Source organism: Leuciscus leuciscus, assembly GCF_965113295.1.
Source record: "Leuciscus leuciscus genome assembly, chromosome: 2".
Taxonomy (NCBI): Eukaryota; Metazoa; Chordata; class Actinopteri; order Cypriniformes; family Leuciscidae; genus Leuciscus; species Leuciscus leuciscus.
This window is the reverse complement of record NC_138726.1, coordinates 25581280-25608745: the sequence shown is the minus strand read 5'-3', so window position 1 is coordinate 25608745 and position 27466 is coordinate 25581280. Positions and strand designations below refer to the sequence as shown.

Genomic DNA, 27466 nt, shown 5'->3' with positions numbered 1-27466 from the left:
TATATATATATATTCTTTTTTTTCAGTTGCAAGTGATTCACTTTCAAAGTAAATCTATGAATGAAAAAGCAGTTACAAACACTGGAATAAAAGCACACAAAAAATGTGTCCAAACACCACTTAATATTTTTTGGGAATCTCTCTCATATGAAAGTTCATCTTTATTATTGACAGTGCTTAGAAAAACAACTTGTGCATAAAAAAGGTTTATGCACAAGGAAAATAACCATCAAAAGCCTATATAAATACTTCTCCAAAGTGTGCTTATGAACACACACACGTGTAAGTGTATCGTTCAGTCATCGAGCTCAGTGCTTCGCCCATTGTGGACTCTCTCTGACTGAGCTTTGTGTTTTGAGATTGAGGAGTGTTTCTCTGTGCGTGTGTGTGTGTGTGTATGCGTATGCGTGCGTGTCAGTAGTCCAATGGGGCCATAAGTAGTTGTAGTTCTTTGAAAGTGCTGCCATGACGACCAACCTGCTCGGCCCGGTTCTTCACTACATTACTGAGGTTCTTCAACTGCTTATAGCAAGCTTTACATTTCCGATGCCTGAAAAACATTACAACAGTCTCATAAAAACACATTCCAGTCACACGAAACGGTATGTTTTAGCTTACCTCAAGAGCATCCAAGATGTAGGTGTCTTTTTTTCCGCAGTAGTTTCAATTTTGATATTTTTAGGTCAAACCGTTCTTGTCTGTCAGTCATATAATGCAGGTCGATGGTCACTGTCTCAAAGAGCATGCACAGAGTCCAAATTAAAACAATTCCCCGTCGTCCAAATTAAACAATTCCCCATCGTAAGTACACATTGATGGCCTAAGACACGAAACGAGCGGTTTGTGTGAGAAAACGAACAGTATTTATATCGTTTTTACCTCTTGAACACAGCCATGTCCGAGTGATCTGATCTGACTTGTACTCAGACTGGTGCATAGATATATACACACTAGATGTCGCCTTGTCTACGGTAGTTCATTGGAACGAATGTCTTTAAGGCGAAATCTAGTGTATATATCTATGCACCAGTCTGAGTACAAGTCAGATCAGATCACTCGGACATGGCTGTGTATAAGTGGTAAAAACGATATAAATACTGTTCGTTTTCTCACACAAACCGCTCGTTTCGTGTCTTAGGCCATCAATGTGTACTTACGATGGGGAATTGTTTAATTTGGACGACGGGGAATTGTTTTAATTTGGACTCTGTGTATGCTCTTTGAGGTGGTGACCATCGACCTGCATTATATGACTGACAGACAAGAACGGTTTGACCTAAAAATATCAAAATTGAAACTACTGCGGAAAAAAAGACACCTACATCTTGGATGCCCTTGAGGTAAGCTAAAATATACCAAAAATGAATTTCAAAGTGAACTATCCCTTTAACAGATTGCAGGGCTTCAGACTAATAGTTAACCATATGGAAGTTCTTGACTCCTTAAAGGCAACATAAAAAAATAAAAAAAGTGTTTGGTTGCACTGTTGGTCATGTGAGGAATGTTTGAATAAATTGAGGATCATCAGCAGATCAGCCAGCACTGAGAATGTTTAATTAAACTTTAGTGTATGTGTTTAAGTTCTTTTGCTGAGCACAGATTGTAAATTCCAATAGATTCTGAATTGTCATCATGCATTAAGAACTTTATTTATATGGGGGAAAAATATTGTAGAGGCATCATTTCAGTCTTGTGCCCTGGACAGTTAAGAATCCAATAAAATCAAACCAACACTACAGAAAAAAGTTTAAATCAATAACAGTGTATAATTTAGGCAGACACTTAAGGTAAATCACAACACAAGTGTTTGTTAGGTACTAACCTCTCCTCTCGAGTAATGTCCACCCCTACAGATGGAGGAGCAGTCAGTGTGTCTGAGATTAAAGGCCAAAAACGCTTCAGTATCAGCTTCAAAGACATACAACCAGTCTGGACATAACTGTTGAAGGAAAAGTGAGCATGTGTTACTTGATCGCTGTGTCAGTACATGGCTATGACCAGTAAATGTAAATAATAATAATAATAATAAATATTATAATAGATAACAATACACTATTGCCACTAACAATAATAATAAATAAAATCTAAAATTTGTTTTGGGCGTAAGCATTTGACGGAGGTGAAGTGGTAGGCGGAGTTTCCTTTACAGCGCTGTGTACGCAGCAGTTCGCCGCGAGTCTTCAACTACAGGAGCAGCAGGTAACGTTAAGCTAATATGGAAAAGTTACATTTATCCTACCATGCTACTGTAAAAGCTGCTTAACTAAAATAAAAGTATAACTCGATTTCAGCCGCATTCCGAGTCTGACAATGTCATTCGTTTTTATCCAAGGCAAGTGTTATTAGCTTGGGGAAATACATCAAAATGAAATCTTAAGTCCATGTCCAACTCTAAATTGTAAGGATTTATATATTTGATTTCATAGTAACACTTTACAATAAGGTTCATTTGTTTATTATTAACTAACCATGAGCAACACATTTGTTACTGCATTTGTTAATAATAATACACCTGTTAATTGTTTGTTCATGTCACAGCATTAACTAATGTTAACAAATACAACTTTTGATTTGAATAATGTTTTAGTAAATGCGGAATTTCATGATAGCTAACACTTTAATGCATATAATACATAAAATTTACATCAACTAAATTAAACATGAATTCCTCATAATTACCTTCTTGATTCTCACTGTTTTGTTTGGTAAAGTAAATAATATTTAGTAATATTATCATCATTTCCCTATCTTCGTTTGATGTGTTATGCATTCTAATTGTATCAATGCCATAGAATGCCAAGGAAATATAGGAACTCTTCTTTTTTTTGTGCTCTTTTTGGTCCTTCCGCCCCGAGGAGGTCTGTGCACGCCACTGGCTATGACTAGTAAATGGCCGCCTCAAAAACTTGTAAACTGGCTCGCTGTTTACTGCCTTATGTTCTGCTGCCCAAGCAATCAAAATTAATCCTCTAAAGCAACTGATTTGAAATGCTCTTCATAAGCAGGAAATTCATTAACAGCCACTCAAGCACTCCTCATGAGCAGCACAAGAGACGGAACGCTCACTTGATTATAATGTTAACGAAGCATTTAAAAAAAGGGGGAAAAAAGTAAATCCAATATTTCACCCTTTTTATTAAACATCAGTAGTAATACTCTATTATTATTATTATTATTAATAATAATACTAATAATTATTATTAGTTTAATTGTAATTAAACTTCTGATTTATTAATAAATGTAACCATAATAATATTTAAAAATATATACAAACAATTTTATTAAACAAGTTACTACTAAGTATAGTTTAACAACAACATTTAAAAAAATTGTTAATTGTTTCAAATATTAATTATGGTTTAACAAAACAATAATATTTCATGAATTTGTTTAATAATTATTATTCCGGTACGGCCTCTATATTTCCTTCCCAGTGGAGGTCCGGACAATAGTTATTTGGAACAGTTTCCAGTTTCCATCAGGGCAGCTGTAGTATGTAAAAGAAAAAGAAAATCCTAAAAATGATAAAATTTTTCCAACTGGATATGAATATGAAAAGATTAGACCAGATGTTTTATTAGGCTTTTTTTTATTTATTTTTTTACATTTATTCGAGTAGTCGATAAAAATAAATAAAAATCCTCGATTGCAATTTGTCCGTGTCGATTAACCAGCAAAATTCCGGAAGTGCCGTATTCCACGGACCGTTTTCAAAGGCTGCACGAATCAGTATATAAAAACCATTTAAAAATCTAAATATAGCAAAGTGCTATTGTCATATATTGAAAGTAAAATCACAACGGCTGCAATTCAGTTAAATAAATATATGCGCTACAGGTTTCAGGGTGAAGCACGATGGTTTATTTATTATGTAGCATTTACATTACTTACTGTAGCATTTCTATTGTAAAGTGGCCGAATATGAAAGATTAATTAAACATTTAAATTTAATATTATTATTATTATTATTATTATTATAAGTATTTGATCATGCAGTAAAGCATAACGACAACAATCAACAGCAAGTTGATTATGTTTATATTATGTATATTACATTATATACAGTATTTTACATGTATTGAACAGTGTTGTTCAATAAAACCATATGATAACTTGCTTTTGAACCTTTATCTGAATCAGTTATTACCGTCTCGTTGTTATTATACCCATGTATTTTAAGTTATTTTAATGGTCATTAGCCGCATTTCCATTACCCTTAAAGTTGCGCAAATTGAAATTTGAAAATACGCATTTACAGGTCACCTGGCGTATGCAAAATTCGATCATTCTTTAAAGACGTGGTATGTTTGGACAGAAGACAAGACATAGTTCTTAATTTAACTCGTAAAAGACAAAAGAATTACGGGAATACTGGATTCTAAACAACAAATGCCACAATTTATCAAGACCTTGAAGCAGATATGAGAAACACCTCATACGTGGCCACTCCCAAATATAAGGGGCTTTCCTTGCCATTAATGCTTGGATAACACACCAACGTCTCCTTCGATTAAAAATAATGGCTAGTGCGGTGGCTGGGATATATTTAAACCTACCAACATCTTGCCATGATTTTTGTTATGACTTAAAGGACAATTCCGGTATTTAACACTTTGAGTCTATTTTGTAGTTCGTTTTGGATGAACAAGAGTGGTGGATAAAGAAATTTTGACAATGGTTCCTGTCGCGACTTTTTGACTATTTTAGAATTGCCCATGACCGCTTTAGAATGGGAGTCTATGGCCATGCACGAGACAGTTTGTGGTGTTCGTTGATGTTCCAAAACAAGTAGCGTAGCGAAATACAGTTTCTGTCGTGTTTTATTTGGCATTTTGTAAAATCCATTGATTTCCGTTGGAGGACTCATTGCTCGTTGATATTACTGCGCTACCGGGAACGGAAAGGGGGCTGTTTACATTTGGTTGTAGTCTTTTAGGTCTTTTCGCTCGGTTCTCTGTCTCTCAGAAGGCTAGCGTGAGCAGAGCAACGGAAGTTGCGGAAGAGCGGAAGTTTATACGCTGTTGTGAGGTATCTGAAAAAATTGTTCCACTATAGAAAAATAAACGGATTGAAATCATATATTGCGCCGATATATTTGTTTTTAATCATCAACGAACACCACTAACCACTCGGTGAGTTGCACAGTTTTGAAAACGAACGTTAAGGGTTGTTTTAAGGGCATGTTCGTGCATGTCCATAGACTCCCATTCTAAAGCGGTCATGGGCTAATCTAAAATAGTCAAAAAGTCGCGACAGGAACCATTGTCAATTTCTTTGTCCACCACTCTTGTTCATCCAAAACAAACTACAAAATAGACTTAAAGGAATTGTCCTTTAATCGCAAGAGATTTTTTCTTTTCTTTTTTTTTTTGTCGCATAACATCGGTTAATGGAAACGCTGTCATTTTTCAATAGTTTTTTTAAATCGACATTTAGAAAATATTGCAAGTTTTGCACAAATCTGTAATTGAATCACGGCTATTGTTCACTTAGATCTATTTATATTACCATACATTTTTTTATCTGATTACCAAAATCATCGTTAGTGACAGCCTTACTGTACATGATCAAAATCTAGGTAGACGGCTCACCAAGTTTTTGCAGCACAGTCAACAGCAGAAGCATGAATGAGTCACCTTTCATATTTGCTCTGCAGCAATTCCTCAATCTGTGGCAAGATGGATGTACAGAGGTCCAATTTCCACAGTGATCTGAAAGATAATTATAACTGCACTTTTTAGTGAATTCAGCTAAAATGAAGCCATTTGGGACAGAAGCATTCAATGTGACTGAAAATGTACATGGATGCTTACGGTTTGAGGTTGATTATGTTAAGGATGTCCACCACAATAGACAGATCATTCATAGACACAGCTGAATCCAGGGAAGTCTGGGCAACATGAAGGGAAATGCAAACACTGCTTTTAGAGTACCGCTGCTTTCAATAATAGCCCTATACAGCATTTACTAGATTACATTAGAAATACATTTTCGATGTGTAGCAGTAAATGTATCCATCAGCCAGTAACAGATCTCTCATTACAATCGGTCAGTCCCACAATTTATCAAAGCTCATCAGCTTGAGTGCTGTTGCACTTACCTTAACATCACCACTGGCCCAGACAGAGCGTACTGTGTCCAGGTTTTTATATCGACTGGTCAGCATTACGCACATGGTGTCATGCCCTTTCCTGATCTGTGCCAATGCCTCTTCATCTCCCATCACGCTGGCTTTAGCGTTTCGTGCATGCTATTAAAACAGAGAAATTACTCAACAGAATCATTCCGTATTTTACATTCTAGTACAAAAGCTGTGACTGTGGCAGTACACTTTCAAAAAAGATATTAATGTGTACCATTTTTGCCCTTATTATGCTATTTTAAGGTTCCTAATTTTGTTTTGGAGGTCTCCTACAAAAGGTTTACATGCATCCAAGGTCCAAAAACACTTTAATTTTCTCATAATATACTTTGCAGCATCACCTCTTTTCTCAGTGTCTGAAACGACTCGATCAAACGTCTCTCTAAACCCCTCCTTTCCGAGAGCCTACTCTGCTCTGATTGGTCAGATGGTCCAGTCTTTTGTGATTGGTCTACCGCTTACAGCATGTCAGAAACAAAACGCTCATTACCATATCTGAATTTTAGGTCCGAAGGCTTCCTCAACACTTGTACACAGTGATACAAATAGTAATGAAGTCATCGGTATTACCACATTGGGAAGTGCATGCAAAGTGGATTTGCGCTTGCAGCGTCTTCTCGACATGTCAACAAGTACCAACACTCTTCAAGGCCTCAGCTAAAACTACAGCGTTTGAGGGCGGATCAAAGCAGACATTGATGTAAGACTGGAATTACTAAAGAATCGTCTCAGTCAGTTCAGAATCGGTTCTTTCTTTTGGGAGACAAAATCTCCATTTATTGTGAATTTTGATCTTTGAAACTTTGCAGACCTTTAACATTCAAACACTACATAAAGAAATATCAAACAGTTTAAAAGGGTATCACCCTGGCGACATCTGTTGAACCATTGTTTTCGGTGAGTGTAGCAGTCTCTGGCTATAATAACAAATGTCTTTGTTCTTCAGTATTTTTCAAGAGGAGAATTAGTAGTGATGAAGTATTTTGCTATCATTATCAACAAAGCAACTCATGGATCCATTTAGGGGTTATAAACATTGCCATAGAAACAGAAAATTATCACAAGAACGGCTCCGGCAGCTCCATGAAACTCCATCTAATAATTACAGCAATTCTGACACGACATGAACGCAGCATAAAAGTGAATCATCTTAAGGAAACAATAGCGCTAGACAGTAATGTTAAACATCCATTGAACTCACAGAAAGGAAGTCCCCTGCATTGAGGCCAATTGGCTCGTTGCGTGTTGAGAGAATGATTCCTGTAGAGGGTTTAGGTTTGGTGGTAGTAACCACAGGACGAGAGGGAGAGGTCACTGATGTGGTCACCACAGCAACTGGACGGGGAGCAGCAGTGATCACAGTTGGTTCCACTCTTTGTACTGGAGTAGAGGAGATAATAGGACCTTTCAACTGTCCTGTCTGAAAATACACAAACATTCATTATACACAAGTCACAGTCTACACTTACTACTTGATCAAAAGACATTTAAGAATTGGAATAACCTACCCTGTCTATTACTGGAGTCACAATCTTAACTGTTGGGCCGGGTTTCTCAAGCACACTCTCTGAGAAAGAGTGCTCTAGGGGTGCTGGGAAAGGTTCGGTACTTTTAGGTGGCGTTCGTGCTGCATGAACAGGATGGAAAAATGGGAAAGGAATGACCCAGAAACAAAAGAGAAAATATGAAATGTTCATGAGAAAGATTATATACCATGGCACATGAGAAGCAGCATGTGTGAACATAATTGCGCAAACTAAAACTCACAGATGACACTGCGGGGCTGAAAGATCTCTTTAAAATCTTCAGGGTTGGTGATTTCTGCACTGCTTTCTTTGTCTTCTTTCTCATCCTCACTGCTAGGACTTCTCCTCTCTCCTTCTGGACTCCGGCGATCGGCCTCTGAACTCTGCTTCATCCTACACAAGCACACAAGATCAGCATGTTTAAATGCATATAAAAACATCTATATCAGACAAAATCCTTGCATAAGCTGGTTTTTGACCTGGCATCATATGTTGTAAAGATACACTACTGTTTCATATGTTTTGGGGTGGGTTAGTTTATGCCAGTGTATCCCAGCCCTGTTCCTGGAGGCACACCAACAGTACACATTTTGGGCATCTCCCTTATCTGACCCATCATTTTCTGTTCTTGGAATCTCTACAAAGTGATGAGTGGATGCAGGTGTGTTTGATTAGGAAGAGTTCAAAAACGTGTCCCACGATTGGGAAAAACTGTCCGAAACCAAAATCGCCCCCTTTACCCTCAAATAGGGCAATATTTGAGGGGACAGTCATTTGTAGTGGTGTCCAAAACCATAGTGGATGTTATTGAGTGCACTTATTCAATCCCACATTACACCACAATAACAAGTGAACAACCGATGTACGCTCAACGAGTGAGCGAATTCGGACAACCGTTTTCATTCACTCCTTTAAGTGAACAGTATTAGTGCACTAATGTAGGGAATAGTGAATGAGGGTTTAGGGGGCGATTTCAAATTCAGCCTATGTCTTAGGCTGCATTTATTTGATCAAAAACACAGTAAAACTACATGTAATACTGTGAAACTTTTCTATTTAAATACATCTTTAAAAAGGTAATTTATTCCTATGATGGAAAAGCTGAATTTTCAGCAGTCATTACTCCAGTCTTCAGGATCACATGATCTTAAAAAAAAAAAAAAAAAAAACTTTCTGACCCCAAACTTTTTAATGGTAGTGTCTGAAAGGTCAGTACAACATTGATCCGCCAATAGCAAACCTGGCACATTCATGTTTAATAACTGAAGAACAAAAGCTTTTGGTCATAATTTTGTGCTCCAGGTACAACCATGCTTTAACCACAGAAAATAATTGACTCATTTTGCAACACTGCAATTTTACAGTTAATTAGAAGGCAATTAGAAGTGGAAATACACAGGGCCAGAAGGTAAATATTAAAATTCAAACCGTTTCGATTTTTAATGCTTTAATCCAAGGCAACTACATTTTCAAGGTGTGCATTTTATAAGCTCATGCATTCCCTGACATTCTTTTCTAGAAGTGACATGCTAAGTTCTACACGAGCACATGCGGTGTACGTGCGTGAGACAAAAACAGAAAGAGAATCTTACTCCTGTCCCGTGCAGGAAGTAGAGGGCCGCTCGTAATTCCGCCGTAGTGTTGTTCCCAGTGCAGATGTGGGAGCTGGGATCGGCTTGTCCTGAATCAATCCTTGGATCACAGATCCGGACTTCTTCACTCGGTTGAGATCCACAACATACCAGCTCACATTAGTTTGATTGTAGGACACCGCAATCTATTCAAGAGACAGGTGCAAATAGTTAAAAGGCATTTTAACAGTTTCCGTCTTTGTCTTCTATGTTCTCAGTAAGTGTTTCTGGTCAGATGGCCCCTGTGCATGTCTTCAGAGTTCAGAGTGGAAGTGGTCACTACAGGACCTCTCCCACCAAACAGGTTCATTTAATCATCCCAGAAAGCAAGAGGAATGCTAGTTCACCCAATAGCACTGCACCCACTGATTTATGCATGTAGAAAGAAAAAGAAAGATTGTGTATGAAGTACAAACCATTTGGTTGTTGCTGATGGCCAGGTCAGACACTTTGCCCCAGCCTACATGCACTACATCAAAGCAGCGGTCAGGCTCCCAGCCGTACACTCGTAGCGTGTTCTCTGAGCCACTGTACAAGCAGTTACCATCAGGATTAAACAATATACTTCTGCAAAAAAAAAAAAAAAAAAAAAAAAGCCAGAGAATTCAGCTAGGGGTCAAACAGAGAAAAACAAACACATCCAGACTGGAAAACTGATAAGAACCTCACAACTCCCGTCTCGCCTTCTGACGAGCCAATCATGTTGAATTTCTCCAGGTCCCACAGCTTAACAGTCCTGCAGCAAATATACAAAATACAGATGGTGCCAGAGTTAACAAACCTGGGCCAAAGCAGCACCGAACACATTCAATTCAAGCCGCATTATGTATAGACAGACACAAACCCTTCATTCACTCTCACACACACACACACACACACACAAAAACACTCAGTACCGATCTGCACTCCCAGAGGCGAGCAGGTACTCATTGGGGTGGAACTGCACAACATTGACTGCTGATGTGTGTGATGTGAATTCAGTGATCATCTTGCCTGCTATGAGATCCCACAGCTAGATAAAGAGCAGAATGAGAGTACACATTAAAAACTAAATTTCCTACATTTACCTACAAGGCAACAATTTCTGAAAGTGAGAAGTACAGGATAGCTCTTACCTTTACTGTGCTGTCATCACTGGCTGAAGCAAGCCATTTCCCATCAGGACTGAAGGCTAGACAGCGCACAGCCTGAGTGTGATCCTGAAATAAAACACACACTCATTTTAACCACATAAATGAGTCCATCATATCACATTCATTGAGATCTTGTGCACTAGTGATGCGCAGATCACCATAATATCCGCAGGTCGGGCGGGCCAAGTAATAATAAAAAATAAAAAAATCCAATTAATTGCGGGTTGGATGAGATAAATTATAATGTGTTGATTTTAATAAAGACACAGAACTCTCATTTCACGATAAAACCGTACGCCACTCTTTTACTTCATTTTCAACGACAACATATCTCTCTTTAGGGAAAACATGCTTAGAGCACCTCCTGCAGGTCATATAAAACACAAAAGGAAAAAAACCTACACAAGATTTAAAGTTCCCGTGAACCGGAAGTTGCAAATGACTTTTCTCCAGTGTTGGGCCGTATTTCCAAATGAAACGGAATATTGAACAGAGGGCAGAGTTTTACTTTAGCGCTCCTCCTCTCCATCTCTGCTCATAGCAGACTAGCGGTTTGAGGGGAGTGGTTAAGCGTTTTCAAACCAAGCTGTCAAACTGACGTCATCAGAAAAGGAACGCCATTCCAGACCGGAAGTAACTTTTCAGATTTTGATTAAAGATAACCACGGCAAACTATTTTTTTTCGGTGTATTAATTTGCACGGATTAAATGTTCACCACAAGACTAGTAATACGCGCTAACAATGTAAATAGGGTCAATTTTGATTTCATGTCGACTTTAATAACTTAGCTTTAACTAAAAACATACAAAAAATAAGAAATTATTCTGATAAGAGTGTTTTCCAACATGATGAAAATATTAACGCGTTAAAGCTGAATTTTTCATTAGACACTAATTTGCAGACTCTATGCTACGTAGTTGCGGGGTCCAAGTTTGTTTAAACAGCAAAGGAGGCTAAACTGTTAAGAAAATGTAAAAAAGGAGAATTAAAAACAAAACAAAAGGAATTAAATAAAAGTACCATGTGGGAGCATTTTAGTGAAGTAGTTGAAGGGATAGTTCACCCAAAAATGTATATTCTGTCATCATTTACTTACCCACATGTTGTTCCAAACCTGTATGAGTTTCCCTTTCTTCTGTTGAACACCAAAGATGATATTTTGAAGAATGTTAGTAACAAGACAGTACTGTTGTTGGCACCCAGTGATTTCATAGCAGGAAAGAAATATATACTATGGAAGTCAATGGGGTCCAGAAACTGCCTGGTAACCAACATTCTTCAAAATATCTTCTTTGAGTTCAACAGAAAGAAACTCAAACAGGTTTGGAACAACATGAGGCCAAGCTCATTTTTGGGTGAACTTTCCCTTTAAAGGGTTAGTTCACCCAAAAATGAAAATTCTGTCAGTAATTACTCACCCTCATGTTGTTCCAACCCCGTAAGACCTTCGTTCGTCTTCGGGACACAAATTAAGATATTTTTGATGAAATCTGAGTGCTGGATCACTTCTCCATAGGCTGCTAGGTGACCGAAACTTGCTGGCCCAGAAAAGTTATTAAAGAGATCGTTAATATAGTCCAAGTGACTACAGTGGCTCAATCTTAAGTATATCAAGCGACGAGAATACTTTTTGTGCGCAAAAACAAACAAAAATAACGAATAACGTCATCACGCATCACACACATGACCAGCGTCGGCCAATAGTGAGCCTACGTGGTGACGTATAACACAGACGCGCTGCACTTAAACACTACGTGAACCAACTAGAGGCCCAGAGAGAAGGAAATGAATTGTGGAATAAAGTCGTTATTTTTGTTTGTTTTTGCGCACAAAATGTATTCTCGTCGCTTGATATACTTAAGATTGAGCCACTGTAGTCACTTGGACTATATTAACGATCTCTTTAATAACTTTTCTGGGCCAGCAAGTTTCGGTCACCTAGCAGCCTATGGAGAAGTGATTCAGCACTCAGATTTCATCAAAAATATCTTAATTTGTGTCCCGAAGATGAACGAAGGTCTTACAACATGAGGGTGAGTAATTACTGACAGAATTTTCATTTTTGGGTGAACTAAACCTTTAAGCAGGACCAGTCATGTGCTGGGTATGTGATATGTAACGGCAGTGAAGCACTGTATATGACAAACTAATAAAGCCTATATATCCAGTCTTTGCTTGGGATTGAACATTTAATTTCGTGTGTGTGTGTGTGTGTGTGTGTGTTCTGGAAGTTGCAGTGACAGAAACGGTGACATTCCAAATTAAGTTTGAAGAGCGTAAAGCCTGTGTTTAGGCTATTAAGGAAATGCAATTTTGCAGTAGAAGAACTTTTATTTTAAATAAATGTTCATTTAAAAGCAGCCTACTTCAGTTTAATATGATACCATATCATGCTTAACACAGAATTAGAATAATTGTAATGTGACGATCGGGTGCGGATATCTAAATCAGGGAAAATCATAGGTTAGGGTTCTATCCAGACTGGACAACTGTAATGCTCTCCTGGCTGGTTTTTCAGCTTACACTGTCAAACCTCTGCAACTGATCCAGAATGCTGCAGCTAGAGTGGTCTTTAATGAGCCAAAGAGAGCACATCACTCCTCTCCTCACTAAATTGCAATGGTTGCCAGTTGCCACCCGCATCAAATTCAAGTCACTGACGTTTGCCTACAGAACAACCACTGGCTCTGCTCCCTTTTACCTTAACTCTTCACTTCCGACCTACGTGCCATCCAGAAACTTGCGCTCTGCAAGTGAACGTAGTTTTGTGGTGCCATCTCAAAGAGGACCTTTACCTTGACTGTTCCCTGTTGGTGGAATGATCTGCCTAACTGACCAGAGCTGCTGAGTCCGTCGCCATTTTCAAGAAACGGCTGAAGACACATCTTTTTCGGCAGCACTTGATCCATTAATACTAACAGTTTCTCTTCTATTCTATATCTATTTATAAAAATAAATAAAAAGTACAGCACAGCGTTCGTGACTCGATTAGTCGAGACTGTTTTCCAAGATGGATCCTGCATGTAAACGCGTAATGTACTGTCTTTATAAAGTATCTTCTTATTAAACTGTCTGTACACTTACAAAGTTCTCAATGCTTTGGTTTGCATGTATGGACCCTCATCATGATACCGTGTTAGTGTGAGGCTATTTTGAGCCTTGTTAGTGGTATTAACTTGCGATTTGTTTTTACTTAATCTCTGCCCCATATACTATTGTTATGAGCTAATCTGTTTTTATAAATAAAACTCTTTACATTCGATTATCATGAAAACGCACCCCAGGGGCTCGTTCTTCGTACGTTGCTTATTACATCCGAGATCAAATGACACATCCAAGATAATATCATCGTGCTAATCATGATCTGGCTAACTCGGTTCTTCGAACACACTTGCCGGATAGGATTAGTATCGCTGGATTGAGTTATCTGAGATAATTGCGCGTTCATGCGCTGGGTTAAAAGGGGACATGTATCGATAGTAGAAACATTGATCAGCAACGCTGCTATTGGCTGCTCAGAGTGGCCAAAGAGCGCGCACAGTTTTTCTCCGCAGCAGAGCAAGAACTAAGTTTATTCGGAATTTTAATGTTTTAATGCAAAACGCCAGGGAACACCTCAAAGTCTGCAAAAGCCAGGAGAGAGGGCTGGCAAAAAGTAGCAGACAATTTAAATCCGTTAGAAGTGGCCATGTTAGATGTTTTTTTATCACTTATTAGCCTATATTTTTGTATTTGAATAATTGCATAATTACTTTGTTCATTGTAATGTCAGAGTCACCACACTAGAACATGGGAACAAACAAAAGTGAAGTACAAAAATATTCTACATAATGGTAATTTTTTTGTTATATTATAGTCTCTTTTATAAAAGACACTGTTAAATAAATGATTGGCTGTTTATAAAAGCAAACAAGAAAAAGGCTGAGCAAAAAAAAAAAAAAGAAGAAAAGATCTTAGTAGCCTACACTGTAAAATAATTTTTGCTGCATTAAATTAAGGCTGTATAGTCATTTCAACTGTTAAATCTTGAGTAATGATGAATTGCTTTGACTTGTGAAAGTGAAAACTAATAAACTTATATTAATGTAAAAATATTTTTCCAGAGTGTAGTTCATATAATGACATTGTGTTTTCCTCTTTTGTGCACTTTTACATAATACACCAACACTTGTATCTGTTCCCAAGAAAGTGGTGGCTGAAATATGTGCAGTAAGTGGACATTTTTTTTTATAACTTTCCAAAGGAAAGAAAGTATAAGACTTTGTAATGTCCATTTGTTTCCATTTCACTGGACAGTGAATAAACCCTCTCAGATAACTGTCATATGGAGGAACTAGCCTACCTGCAAGTGCATAAATAACTTTACTTAATTTATACTTGTATGCTTTATGGCAGCAATATAAGTTGCAGGATTCCACATCTACAGAAAGGCCTACAGAAGAGTCAGCACAGACAGAGGAGACATAGGCCTACAGGTGGGCAGTGTAGCCAACTTTTCCTTTTTATTTGTTGCATGAGGCATGTGTCTAATATCTCTTGTTGCAGGCACTTGAACACTGGCTTTTCTTTACAAAGAACAATTGAAATAAAACTCAAGGAACTAAGTATATTGGTCTTTTATTAAACTTTTCATTATATTATAATGAAAAGTTTTTTTTTTTTTTTTTTTGGCAATGTTGTGTAATATGGCACATGCAACAATGTCACAGGCCCTGTCAGGTGTGCAAACCTCAGACTTATCAGACACTGAAATCTTCCCTTTAGTTAGCCAAAGTTCATTTCATTGTGTGCCCTTGTCCTGGCTAGAGCTGCATTGTTACTGGTTTGGGTCAGGGAATGGGGTCATAAAACACCTGTCTGCAGGCAGGAACATGTCATAATCACCTATGAAGAAATGCAGTTCTGTTAGGATCAGCATAAGTGTATGTAATACAGTGAGCTTGATATTTAATTGTGGAACTTTCCTTACCACTTTCAAATAATGTGCATAAATGTGAATCTCTGAAAATTCTTAAGTCATGCACAGATCCTGGCCATTTTGCTTTCACATTTGTGATATGGAAGATTTTAGTCAACTGACTTTTTTTATTTGATATAATATTATTAATCTGGAATATTAAGACTCCCAATAGTAACTGGGCTGCACATTTACATTGTGAACCCCCTTTCTGTTCACATAATCCCCTTCATTGAGGCCTTGATGGCAGTCTATGGAAGCCTATAGTCTATGGTACCAATCACGTTAGTGAAGCCTGAGTGACATACTGTAATCGGCATGGTCATGATTGCATGATCTTCATAAAAAATGATAGCCAAAAAAAACTGCTTTACAACATTGGGTCTTAAAAACCTAAAACTGTTTTTTAAACCTAAAAGCGCCAGGTAAACTCCGAATGACACGACAGACAGCACTTTCCATCAAGTTCTCTGCTCCAATAGTGTAAAGGAAAGAGCCACTCGCAAATAATCATAGGGCAATGCAAACAGTTTGTGCTGTAGTTAAAGCCCGACTCCGACAAGTCGAAAATAATGTGCGTTTCCAACAAATTAATAATGTAAACGACAATCTCACGAGAAAAAAATTTCAATCTCAGAAAGTGCACTATCGCGCTGCGCTGGACTTCCCGTATCAGCTCCGCTTATGAAGCCGGGATCTAATCCTGTTTACATGAAATAAGCCTGCTCCCGAGCAGGTTCAAGTTTGCGCACCTGTTGCTATGACAGCAAGTCCAGGATGAGCGTCGAAGAACCAAACAATCCAAGATCATGCCAAATCGTCAACAATCAAATCCAGCTAACTGAGTTAGCGACGTACGAAGAACGAGCCCCAGGGAACGATCGACTCGGTAACCATGTGTTAATTACCCCTAGGTTCATTTTTCACTGGATTTGTCCTTTAAACTGGGAAGGGTCATAGCACTTGCATATTTTTGTCCTATTGTTAGTTTAACTGCATCTATTGTTCTCATTTGTCAGTCGCTTTGGATAAAAGCGTCTGCTAAATGAATAAATGTAAAATGTAAGTGGATGATACATTTTTAACAGGGGATTCGGGTGACGTTAGAGCTGATCTGCGCATCTCTATTCTGCACAATGTGTACCAGATAGAGACTTTCCAAACTAAAGTGCTTTAAAAGTCATTAAACTCAAAACATCCTGCTAAATGCCATTATACAAAATTAATATCCAGAGATTTAAAAAAAAAAATGGATAAACCAACGGCTGAATCTTACAACATGAGACTAAAAATACACCATTTCACTAAACAATAGGGTAAGATAGATTGAGAGCGCCTCACTAATCCACAGTTTAATCATGTACTCAGACACAACTGAGTGTTAAGGGTGATTAGCCTGGCTTCTGATTGTACTGACACACGCACACGCGCACACGACTTTAGTCTAGTACTTACCTTGTATCTGTACACACATCCTTTCCTTCTCACATCCCACAACTAGAAAATAAATTAGACAAGAAAAATTCAATGTTCAACTCAAGATAGACAAACAAATCTTATATGCAAAGAACACGGACTACACAGACAGTAGTGGGTCTCATTCACTAACTATGCCTAAAAAAATGTGTGTGAAATCTGTGTACAAACATTTCCACAAGTTTTGATTCATCAACTTTCATACTAAAATTAATTCTAAATGCATGAAAAAAACCATAGAAACAAATTATAATTTTTCTAAATGTACGCATTTCATCTTAAATAGCATATGATTTATGTATAGTTTGCGTTATTGGTTTCGAGGAAGGCACACTTGGATCTATGCGTGCTATGAGGCAAAGGTCCATCTTTTGAGAGCATATGGAGATGGTTTGGGCACGTTTATGGAAACCTTGAGCACATGATGGACGATTATTTAGAATACTCAAGAACAAGGTTAACAACAAATTCATATGCATACACAAGTGTTATGAACTAGGCAGACATATTTCATGAGAAATTATCCTGTGCGAATGAATACAAATATTTAGCACATTTAGTGAATGAGAACCCAGTGTTTGGGATTGACAAGTTCATTCATCAAATCTTCAACATCAGTTTTTTTCAAATTCTTTTACTATTCTATAAAACTAGTGAAAACATTTAAGGCAAAAGCATGTAACTCACCTTAATGTTGCTATCCACAGAACCAGATGCCAGGTATCCTCCCATGGGATGAAAGTCCAGACTGCAGATACTGGCCTTATGCCCCATCAAAGTGCGCAGAACTTACAAAAAACAAAAAAACAAACAAAAAACAAGAAAATCAATTCAGCTGTGGATAACAAATAATTTGAAAAAAGTGTCCATCTCAATAAGTGTTTCTGGTCAGATGGCCCCTGTGCATGTCTTCAGAGTTCAGAGTGGAAATGGTCACTACAGGACCTCTCCCACCAAACAGGTTCATTTAATCATCCCAGAAAGCACGAGGAACGCTAGTTTTCTACATCATCCATCGGCCATCAATGTGCAGAACATCAATTCAAAAGTAAGCAGGCACATTTTAACCATGACTTGTCAATTAAGATCGACTAAGTGAATCTCATAAAGCCTGTCAAGAAATGCATCATATTTCATCCTACAGTCCTAAAGAAATGGCACAGTTTTCTTAGTTCATGAAAATTTTAAATGTATTATTTTTTCAGAATGGTATTGAGGTTTTTTTTCCCCCACATTGTGGTAATGAGCTAAAATTTGCCTTTAAAATATAAATTCTAACTTCGGACCTACCTTTAATTAAGTGTCTTTAACTATCATGTACTAACATTTAACTTAATCATTTAATACAACACTACTGATTACGTACATGTTTTTACATAATACTTAAACCTATTCTTAAACCAAACCTTATCACAAAATCTGTCCTCAACCATAACCACTTCCATCTCAATACCAGCAAACATGTTTTGCCAAACATCATGAACTGCATAAGTACACTGTACCGAACAATTAATTTTGACTAATACATAGGATCCCACTTTAAATTTGGTGTCTTGAACTACTATTTTTATTTCTCTTGACTTTGGTGATCCACTTAACCTGGACATTTGCTTTACAGGTTTAAAGAGAGTCGCTAGGTTTCTTATTTTAGGTTTATGTTAACCAAAGTGCATAAGGTGCAGCACAAACCACTCACTTTTAGCAGCCTCCAAATCCCAAAGTCGGAGAGAGCCGGATTGAGAACCAGCTACCACACGCTCTTCAGAACTGTTGAACTGGATACACTCCACGGGGCTGGTGTGGCCCGTCAGACTCTGCAGAACAGATAAAACACTTCATTATATAGTCGTGAGACTCTTATTTCTCACAAACACATAACACAGGGTTATACCATGATGCAGCTTGGTTTGTTGACAGCCCAGATATTGACTCTGCAGTCTTCGCTGCCAGTGGCCAGTAGACGACCCGATGATTTCCCCAACACCAGTGAAGACACATTGCTGGAGTGAGCCACAATCTCCTCTGAACAATACATATGACAAAACAAAAGCCAGTCACTTCTCCCGCAACTTTAAACAGAGATCTTGACTACTTAAAACATTCTGCAGTGTCATGACCAGGATCTTTGTACTCACGCAGTTTCCATGCTGTTATTGTGGTGTTGGTGAGAGCCATTGTGATGATTGTGCGATTGGGTCAACTCACTCTGCTCATTTCACCAACACATAAATGTTAGGGATTCGACGATATTAATTTATCTTCTCTGTCCATCTGTCGAATTGAAAAAGATCATATAAGTACAGAGTCAGACAAACAGCAGAGTAAATATGATGAACATTAAGACTACTCTCTAAACAAAGGCAGGACAAACAACTATGACAAAAGGTGACCATTCAATAATTTTTTGCATTTCATAATCTCTCACGTTCTGTTAATTAATGGTCTATATCTTAAAACTTCAATTATAGTTGTATTATGTCCACATTGCCTTTGTTTTAGGAGAAAATTACAGACACTGTACTTCAAAGAGAACAATGTGTGTGAGGGGCTAAACTGAAGAAAAAGAATGAATACATGCAGCTTTAAAAAAAAACACTTAAATATTGACTTTTTAAAATACAGGTCAAATATCAATACAAATAAAAAAAATTGAAGTCATTATTTTTTATAAAAACAATGCCATAAATGGAAAACTTGCTTTAATTGCATTTGAGATGTTCCTGATAATGTCACAAAGCCTGGTTCAAAACATGTTTTAGTATTTATAGCCTATTCTCTACTGAAAACAATTTAAAAATTCAAATAGAAGGGTTGAGTAAACAAAACTTTTTTTTGACCAGAGATGGCACAAAATCTCAAAACATTTAATGAATGGATAGGCTCTGCCGCTCTTCTTAATTTTGTCATTTAATCTGAATATCAACATTTTTGAGATATAGTTAATGTATCCAGTTCATTTGTAATTTTGTCTCTGTGAGCTGTGACATAGGCCTAGACATTCTCTGTTAATACCAAAGTTATTTGTCTCTATTCGTTAATGAGGGACCCTAAGATTGAAAACCATTAATGTTTTTGCACTTGCTTAAACTTGCTTGTTGAAAATTAAAGTTGAACATTTTTGTTTAAATAACTTTCTTAGTGGCCTTTTTGAAAAAAATTAAATGTCGTGCTGTGACAACTAAATTAGCAAATGTTTCTATTTATTTTCCTTAATGGCAAATTGGCTGATATATCTTCATCCTGCACATGCTAAACTCATGTTACAATTTAAAGGTAAATGCCCCTTGTTCTTAAGGGGGCATATTCCATATTTTACCCGACTCTTGTGAAACCCTTTACCACCAGTTAAAGCAGGTATTCGATGCCAAAAGCAGCAGTTTTATCGTGAGCGTGTATAGTCAAAGTAAAGGTTAATGAACAAAGAGCAGCCAGGTATCACAGTTTCAAGCGACGATCTTTCTGAACATATCTTGATGAAACCTTACCTTATTAACTTAGTCTAACAAAATATACATAACATTAACGTTACATAGACAAAGACATTAGATACACAAACACACACACATTATTGGTGTCGATTAAATCATCAAAGCATTTCCAGTTTAAGTCACTTGGCCACGCGAGCCTGTATCACAGCTAGCAGTTTATTTATGAAAATGACCAATTTGCAAGCGATCGATCAACTTTCTGTCTTTGTTTTTTTTATATAACTTTGTTAAAATACTTACTACCAACTAACATACATAGTTCCAGGTTAAAGTCTTAAACTTGTTGTTCCTGGATAACTTTCAGCTAGCTTCGCAATGTAACGTTAGCTAACGAACTCATCTGAACTGTAAACAAACTACCTACCTTTACCTCATTGTCTTATCTGTTCTGTACTGCTCTTAAAGTCCAAGAAACGTTGGCATGTATTTATGAGATGAAAGTTGATAACACACTCTACCGACAAACGTCGATTCGACCCAGTTTACACACACATTTAGCTTTTGTCATGGTGTTTCTGATTGGTTGCTAACTAGCGGTAGCTTAGCGACAGTTCCTCTTACCTTCCTTGTTCTGGTGACGGTCAGTCTGGGTTAATTGGGGACTATCATGGCTACCGTCTGCAGTCTCAGATCAGCACCAATGAATGAGAAAAAGATTAGTTTAGGACGAGAAAATATCCGCGTGCGCGCATTTTCAGAGTGCGCATGCGCGTTGGAACTATGTCTACCTACTGTTCAATTCATTTATTTATTTTGACAATACTTGTTAATAAGCACATCATAATAATCTGTGAGGAGGTTTTTCAGATGTAAGAAGGGCAAAGCAGCTTTACAGAAAATGCACGTCTACATTACAATTTAGAGTGATCTGTTATCAGGGGTGACTGTGTCCAAGTTATGTATTTTAGAAATGTACATATCAGACCATACAGTTAACTAAAAATGTATTCATTTAAAGCAGAAACAACTACTACAGTTGCTCTCAATCCTGGTTCTGCAACAGCCCTCAATTAACGCATCTGATTTAATCCAGGTCATTAGTAGAGACTCCAAGAGCCAGCCTGAAGGTCAGACAAGGGAAACATCCAAATTGTGCAACATCAGGGGCTTTTAGGAACGGGATTGAGAACAATTTGCCTTATTCATGGAGGCCCCTTAACAGTAAAAATATATATCTATTTTAAATCTTGGAGTCCACTACTAAAAAAACGAATGAGTTGAGTCAGGTGTGTTTCACATCTTAAACGTACTGTTGGGAGGGCCTCTGGGAACAGAGTCAGGGGCAGAGTTGTGTTTTAAAAAGAAAACTCATCACCATTTTATAATAGTTTATTTATAATCATTGGGTATTCATAAATTTCACCTGAAGCAACTTATTTTTACAAGGTTGTCAAGATGCAGTTCGTATAATCTTTTGCTCATTGCTTCAGTCTATTGAACTGTTAAATTGATGTTGGGGGCCAGTCAATACTGTGACGTCATGTGTATTATATATTTATATATACACTGACCCATCCAACTTTATACAAACAGTATAATTTAATTTGAAGTTAAAAATGTCTAACCAGACAGTCTTTTGTTGCCACACAAGGTAAATGTCTTATCTTGCAATCCCTCAAAGCAGCACCAGGCTGCACCTGTAACTTCACATCACATCTCAAAGACTTGATCTTTGATACAGAATCAGCAAATGATTTTCTAAACAGCCTAAAGAGGGAATTCTAATAGCTGAAGTCAAGTGCTGTGAAATTTCATGTGGTTGGCGAGGTTCATATAGCCTCAAGTCTAAATTGCTGAGGGCAATGGGCCATGTAGCTGCACCTGATGAGAGGTCCTCATTAACAACTCAAACTAATGATATGAAAGCTCACTATGGTAAGCAAAGGCATTTTGTGTGCATTTAACTCACTGCAAAAAAAAAAAAAAGGGGGAAAAAAGGCAGATTTATGACTGTGGTGCACCTGAGCTGGAGATTTTAAGACGGACATGAAGTAAGAAAAAGGATCCAGAGGGCTGAAAAGGACGGAGCAGTTGATGACAAGTGAGGGAAAAAAAAGAAAGTTGAAGACACTTTACAGTGCCTAATCTATTGTCTGGACTAACCTGCCATATCGAATATCACAGAATAATTTAGATTGCATGTTCTTTGTAATTGTACAATTTATGTAAAAAAATGTTTTTCAACAGAGTCTAGAATCTCTTCATCTGTCGTCTTTCCTGTCGCCTCTGTTTCTTGTCATTCTTCTCGTTCTCTTCAGGGGCTGCCTGTGAATCGGCAGAAAACCAGGGGCCCAGGAAGTTTGCCCACAATAAATGCAAAGCCCTTGCAGGTGCCTGGTGTAAAGAGAGAGCAAATAATACATTTACAGAAAAAAATGGAATAGAGAAACCTCCATGATGTTACAATCAGAGCAATTCCGCAGTCTCACCAAGAGCCAGAAGTACCAGAAGTAGGATGACAGAGTGCTGAGGACCTGAACAATGGCAGTAAGGATAATCACATCCTTCAGGTGTCTGCATGTCAATATAAGAAAAAAAAGTCACTTATGAATATTACCATCAGGAATATTTATCACCAACTGAAAATACACATATAATGAGGATGTAAATATACAGATAAAACATCCAACTCACTCCGCCATGCCCTGTTCCATATTAAGGTCAATCCCTCCATCTAGCAAGCTACCATCTTCAGCAAATGTAGATTTAGCCATTGCTGACATTGATCTGTAGCTGCCAAAGTAGACCGCCACTGCAAACAGTAGCGAGAACTGGTACAAAAGAGACAAAAGAGGGATTCAGCACCAGACTGGAAAAGGAGTTGAGTGAATAAGATTTCACTTTTACCAAGAAACTGCCAACACTTCATTCTCTCACAGTTGACTAAAAACCACACATACAGTGACCTAAAGCCTAGCAAATATAGAGAGATGGATATTATTGTCTATATCAGGGTTTTTCAAACTGGTCCGTGGAAAAGCATAGAGAAAAGAAGTTTAAACATTGCAAAATAAAGTAAGATTTGAATAAAAAAAATAACTAATACATCTAACAGTACAATACTACAGTGAGTATGAAACAAAGTAACAAAAACACAAACTAAAATAACAATATTTTACACATAATACTATTTTTTCAAAGTATAAATTGGGTCTTTATGCATAAGGAATAATTGACTCCAGGCCGTTGAATTATTAGAAAAATAATGCACACCCGAGGTGGTAATGCGGTCATGACGTGAAGCGGAGTGGCCTTTACACCTCGGGTGTGCATTATTTTTCTAATAATTCAACGGCCTGGAGTAAATTATTCCGCTTATACTACAGTTACCACACCTCGAAACATTGTTCAGATTATGTATTTCAAGACGTTTGTCAAGTTTTTGTCATTAAAACGCTCTTGTATGTAGGACTCATTTCTTACGCATCAATTCCCATGCCTTCGTTGCTAATTCCAAAACGTAATTTAAGAGTTAGTAACGGAGGTTTGAGCCACTGATAGCAGACTAATGCAGTTATTAGTGCAGTTATTAGATAGACAGATAGAGAGACAGAGAGAGGTTGCAATAATGAGACAGAAAAGCATGTGCATCAATATTATTTTATTTATTTATTCATTCGTTAAATTTTTTTTTCTATTATTGACAGTAGGCTGTAACAAAAACCCGTGCAGCAGGACTATCTATTTATGTATATTCAGTTCAATTTTCTATTGATTAAAGATAGGACTATATACTTTATTTATTCAAATTAAACTGCACATTTCCATTGATTGTTAAGTTAGACATCGAAAATGGCAGATCAAGCGCATGTTAGCAGAGTTTTTTTTCCCCTGGTGATCCTTGGCTTGATTCTCATTTGTACTTTTGTTTCCTGAGAGGATCATGCTCAATTTCTTTCTTTCTGTAGCGGAAGGTGCCCAGTAGCTTCTCAGGCTTGTTTCACACCTGTGCCCTGTGACAGACATGATCTGCCTGCTCTCCAGCCCTGCCTCTGACAGCATTTGAACTGCAGTGCTTCTTAATGAATGGTTGGTGTATCTTTTGGATAACCCGACTGCCCCGCTGATGCGCGGAAGCATGTTTCCAAGATAGTTCACACCCATCGGTTCTTGGGAATACCAGCAATCTCTCCTGTCAAGCTTCACCTGTGAATCTTTCAGTGGATGAAGATAGAAGGATATGGCATCAGTGGGCATTTGGCGAGGTACTTTCTGAAACTTTTAACCGGGCAAAGGGGGTCCCCTGGATTGGCAAACATGAATCCTCGGTAGCAGTCTTTGTTGGGATCGGTGGGCTTTTTGTGGTTTTTTGTTTCTGCATTATAAGACAAGCAAATATATTCATCATCATTTTTGTCTTTTTTAATGACGAATGAATGCTGTCTTAATTCTCGATTTCCTTCACGCCCCCTCCTTGCCAGGTTCAGCTGAATGTCAAACCAGACCTTGCGAACCAGCCCGGCTGCTGTGTCTGGTGACAGCTACGTAGAGTTACAAATGCACTCTATTTCAGAGGTCAAAATGGGAGGATGATGAGAACTGGAGTCTTTCCCAGCCTTGCGAAACTTTTTGAGGACGGCCTTGAATACGTTGTTGGATGATTTGAATTCTGACTGCCCAATGATGTTGTATTTGGATATATAGCGGTTCAGTCCAGCTCGTAGGGAGAGAAAACTTGACACTGAATACTCTGCGCCTGATGCGTTTCGGACAGTGGCATAGAAAACCCACAGCTGGGTATTTAAAGCGTCTGCCCCGTCTCTCTCTACTTTGTCCACAGACGTATTTTTGGCCTTAAGCCAGTCGTTAAACAAATTGACAGACCAAGCTGTTGTTTTTTGGTGTTTTCTTCATGTTTTTCGCCCTCGAGTCTGTCTAGCTGTTCTTCACTGATTGTTTTATGTCTTTTGTTGTTGCCAGCTGCTTTTGATGTCCTCTTCCGTTTATTTGTTTTTTCATCTGGGTTATCCAATACTGACGTCGCCCAGTTGTTAAAATTTTCATGTTCACCATAAATATTTAAATTTACTTCCGGAAAATCTAAATTGTCGGTCATTTTTTTTCTTGTTATGAATTGTATCCTATTTTCCGTTATTGCAGTTAACTACGCGAAGTGATATGGAACTGTAATGCGGTCAAGACCTGCCTGGAACTACTTTAGCCGTGCGTTTCCCTGAAAATAATTTCACACCTTAGAACGTTCGTCAACCAATCAGATACAAGCATTCAACGGCCCTGTATTATAAATGAAAATATTTATAACTGCCTGTCTTACAAAATTTAGGGTGGAGGCTTCTCACATGAGGATGAGAATTTATTATAATTTGGGGGTCCATGGCAACAAAAAGATTGAAATTTCCATTTGACATGTGTAGATAACAATGTAAAAAAAACAATCTGGATTTGCTCATTCACATCACTGAACAAAGCCAACCAAAATATGCACATCATACTGTGACTTACCCATGTCCAAAATGTAGATGAGTTGTAAAAGAGCAAGAAATTGACTGCTGCATAAATAGCCTGAAAAGAATTGAAAAAAAAATTATTGCTTTATAGATAGATAGATAGATAGATAGATAGATAGATAGATAGATCAGGCCTTACGTTTGCTCCCAGGATGATTCTGCAATAGAACTTTAGAGTAGCCTGGTTTTCCTCATAGATTTGTCTTTTGCCTTTGGTTCCAACTTTACCTTTCGGCTAACGAGAAATATATTACTCCACAAGACAGCACTGACACAACACTTAAATCTCGCCAGTCATAATTTACAATTATCATATGAATAAATGTATATGACACAGTTAATTAATCATGATTCTTTTTGAATAGTTGTTAAGCTTGACTCATACCGGCATCTTCCCTGAGTTCTTCTCGTGTGCCTGTTTTTGTTGTTGTTTTTTTTTACCCGGTGATGACGCCTTCCCCTTTAGGCATCTAAAAAACTAACGGTTTCTTATTTTTAAGGAATAATCTTCCAAATTAAACTACTACCACTACCATAAACTGCAAAATAACACATCAGCGTTCGCGAGCGCGTTTCCGGCGCTTGGAAAATGCGTCACAGATGCAATAAACTGGGCTTGACGCCACCTCGTGCTAATTTCATGTACGTACAGGATTACTGCAAAAACTAATGTAGCCTACTTGTTTTGATGCCCACTGCCATAAAACACCAAAGAAGAAGATAAAAAAGATTACTTGTCTGTACGCTTGGTAAAAAAATAAAATTGCATTGCACAATTGTCCTAATCCAATAGGTAATTTACAATGTCTAAATGTTGTTTTGAGTAAAAGTTGATTTAATGTGTAGCTTAACAATTTTTTTAAAATCTTTCACAATTAGCTAAAGTGGATTCTTGGATGGAATGGTTGCATATATTTTGAGACAAAAGACTTTATATATGATTAAATCAGTTTTTCAAGTTACTTTCACAAAATTGATGTTTGGTAAGAATTCCCCATGCTGAAGGACATTACAGCAATAATTAATTATAATAATAATAATAATTGTGCATGATGTGCAAACTGGGCCCACATTGACTGCACCAGTCACAACTGAGTGGTCAGTACTGATATGCGAAATATGCTTGCTCTGAAAAATTGTGTCAGTTCATTTTGTTTTCAGAATACCTGATGTTGAAAACTAAACATGGGCATAATACCATTGTGATTGAGAATAGGTAACGGTGAGTCACTGGATAAAAATGGAAAGATACAAATAAGCATAATTGTAAAATAAATAAATAAATAAATAATTTTTTTTTAAAAAAGCATAATTGTGACCCTGGACCACAAAACCAGTCTTATGGGTAATTTTTTTTAAAAAATTGAGATTTATACATCATCTGAAAGCTGAATACATCATCTTTCCAGTTGTTAGTATAGGACAATATTTGGCCGAGATACAACTATTTGAAAATCTGGAATCTGAGGGTGCAGAAAAATCGAAATATTGAGAAAATCGCCTTTAAAGTTGTCCATTTCTATTGGCGATAGTGCTGCATCCATTCACAAAAATAAATGTTTTATATATTTAAGGTGGGAAATTTACAAAATATCTTCATGGAACATGATCTTTACTTAATATCCTAATGATTTTTGGCATAAA

General features: G+C 37.4%; 2 protein-coding genes across 4 annotated transcripts; both read right to left on the bottom strand.

The window, feature by feature from the left end:
- Positions 1-124: 124 nt before the first annotated feature.
- katnb1 (katanin p80 (WD repeat containing) subunit B 1) lies at positions 125-21080 on the bottom strand. Of its 3 annotated transcripts, none has more exons than XM_082161874.1 (19): positions 20916-21080; positions 19002-19137; positions 18758-18888; positions 18563-18680; positions 17554-17654; positions 16846-16887; positions 10415-10498; positions 10196-10311; positions 9964-10035; positions 9716-9866; positions 9261-9445; positions 7910-8061; positions 7651-7769; positions 7344-7562; positions 6101-6250; positions 5814-5890; positions 5637-5711; positions 1823-1939; positions 125-550 (listed from the first exon to the last, which is right to left on the bottom strand). In XM_082161874.1, exons 2-19 carry the CDS (start codon positions 19039-19041, stop codon positions 415-417), a joined length of 2085 nt encoding a protein of 694 aa, XP_082018000.1. In that variant the 5' UTR covers positions 19042-19137; positions 20916-21080; the 3' UTR covers positions 125-414. The 3 variants fall into 3 exon arrangements, with proteins under 3 accessions (XP_082018000.1, XP_082018001.1, XP_082018002.1); XM_082161875.1 differs by lacking the exon at positions 20916-21080 and adding an exon at positions 20719-20899; XM_082161876.1 differs by lacking the exon at positions 20916-21080 and adding an exon at positions 20725-20899.
- A 587-nt stretch (positions 21081-21667) lies between these two features.
- tmem208 (transmembrane protein 208) lies at positions 21668-26421 on the bottom strand. The gene is made up of 6 exons (XM_082161923.1): positions 26208-26421; positions 25962-26057; positions 25818-25877; positions 22989-23125; positions 22784-22868; positions 21668-22688 (listed from the first exon to the last, which is right to left on the bottom strand). Exons 1-6 carry the CDS (start codon positions 26211-26213, stop codon positions 22545-22547), a joined length of 528 nt encoding a protein of 175 aa, XP_082018049.1. The 5' UTR covers positions 26214-26421; the 3' UTR covers positions 21668-22544.
- Between the last annotated feature and the right edge of the window lie 1045 nt (positions 26422-27466).

What these genes read in the sequence shown, in the direction of transcription:
- katnb1 (XM_082161874.1), bottom strand. Translation starts at nt 19,041, where the DNA reads ATGGCTCTCACCAACACCACAATAACAGCATGGAAACTGC. An exon ending in GGATTTGGAGGCTGCTAAAA is followed by an intron (nt 17,655 to 18,562) that starts GTGAGTGGTTTG and finishes GTTTTTTGTAAG; the next exon opens with TTCTGCGCACTTTGATGGGG. An exon ending in GACATTACTCGAGAGGAGAG is followed by an intron (nt 551 to 1,822) that starts GTTAGTACCTAA and finishes AATGTTTTTCAG; the next exon opens with GCATCGGAAATGTAAAGCTT.
- tmem208 (XM_082161923.1), bottom strand. An exon ending in CATCTACATTTTGGACATGG is followed by an intron (nt 23,126 to 25,817) that starts GTAAGTCACAGT and finishes CTTTTGTACCAG; the next exon opens with TTCTCGCTACTGTTTGCAGT. An exon ending in TCTGGTACTTCTGGCTCTTG is followed by an intron (nt 22,689 to 22,783) that starts GTGAGACTGCGG and finishes TCTTTACACCAG; the next exon opens with GCACCTGCAAGGGCTTTGCA.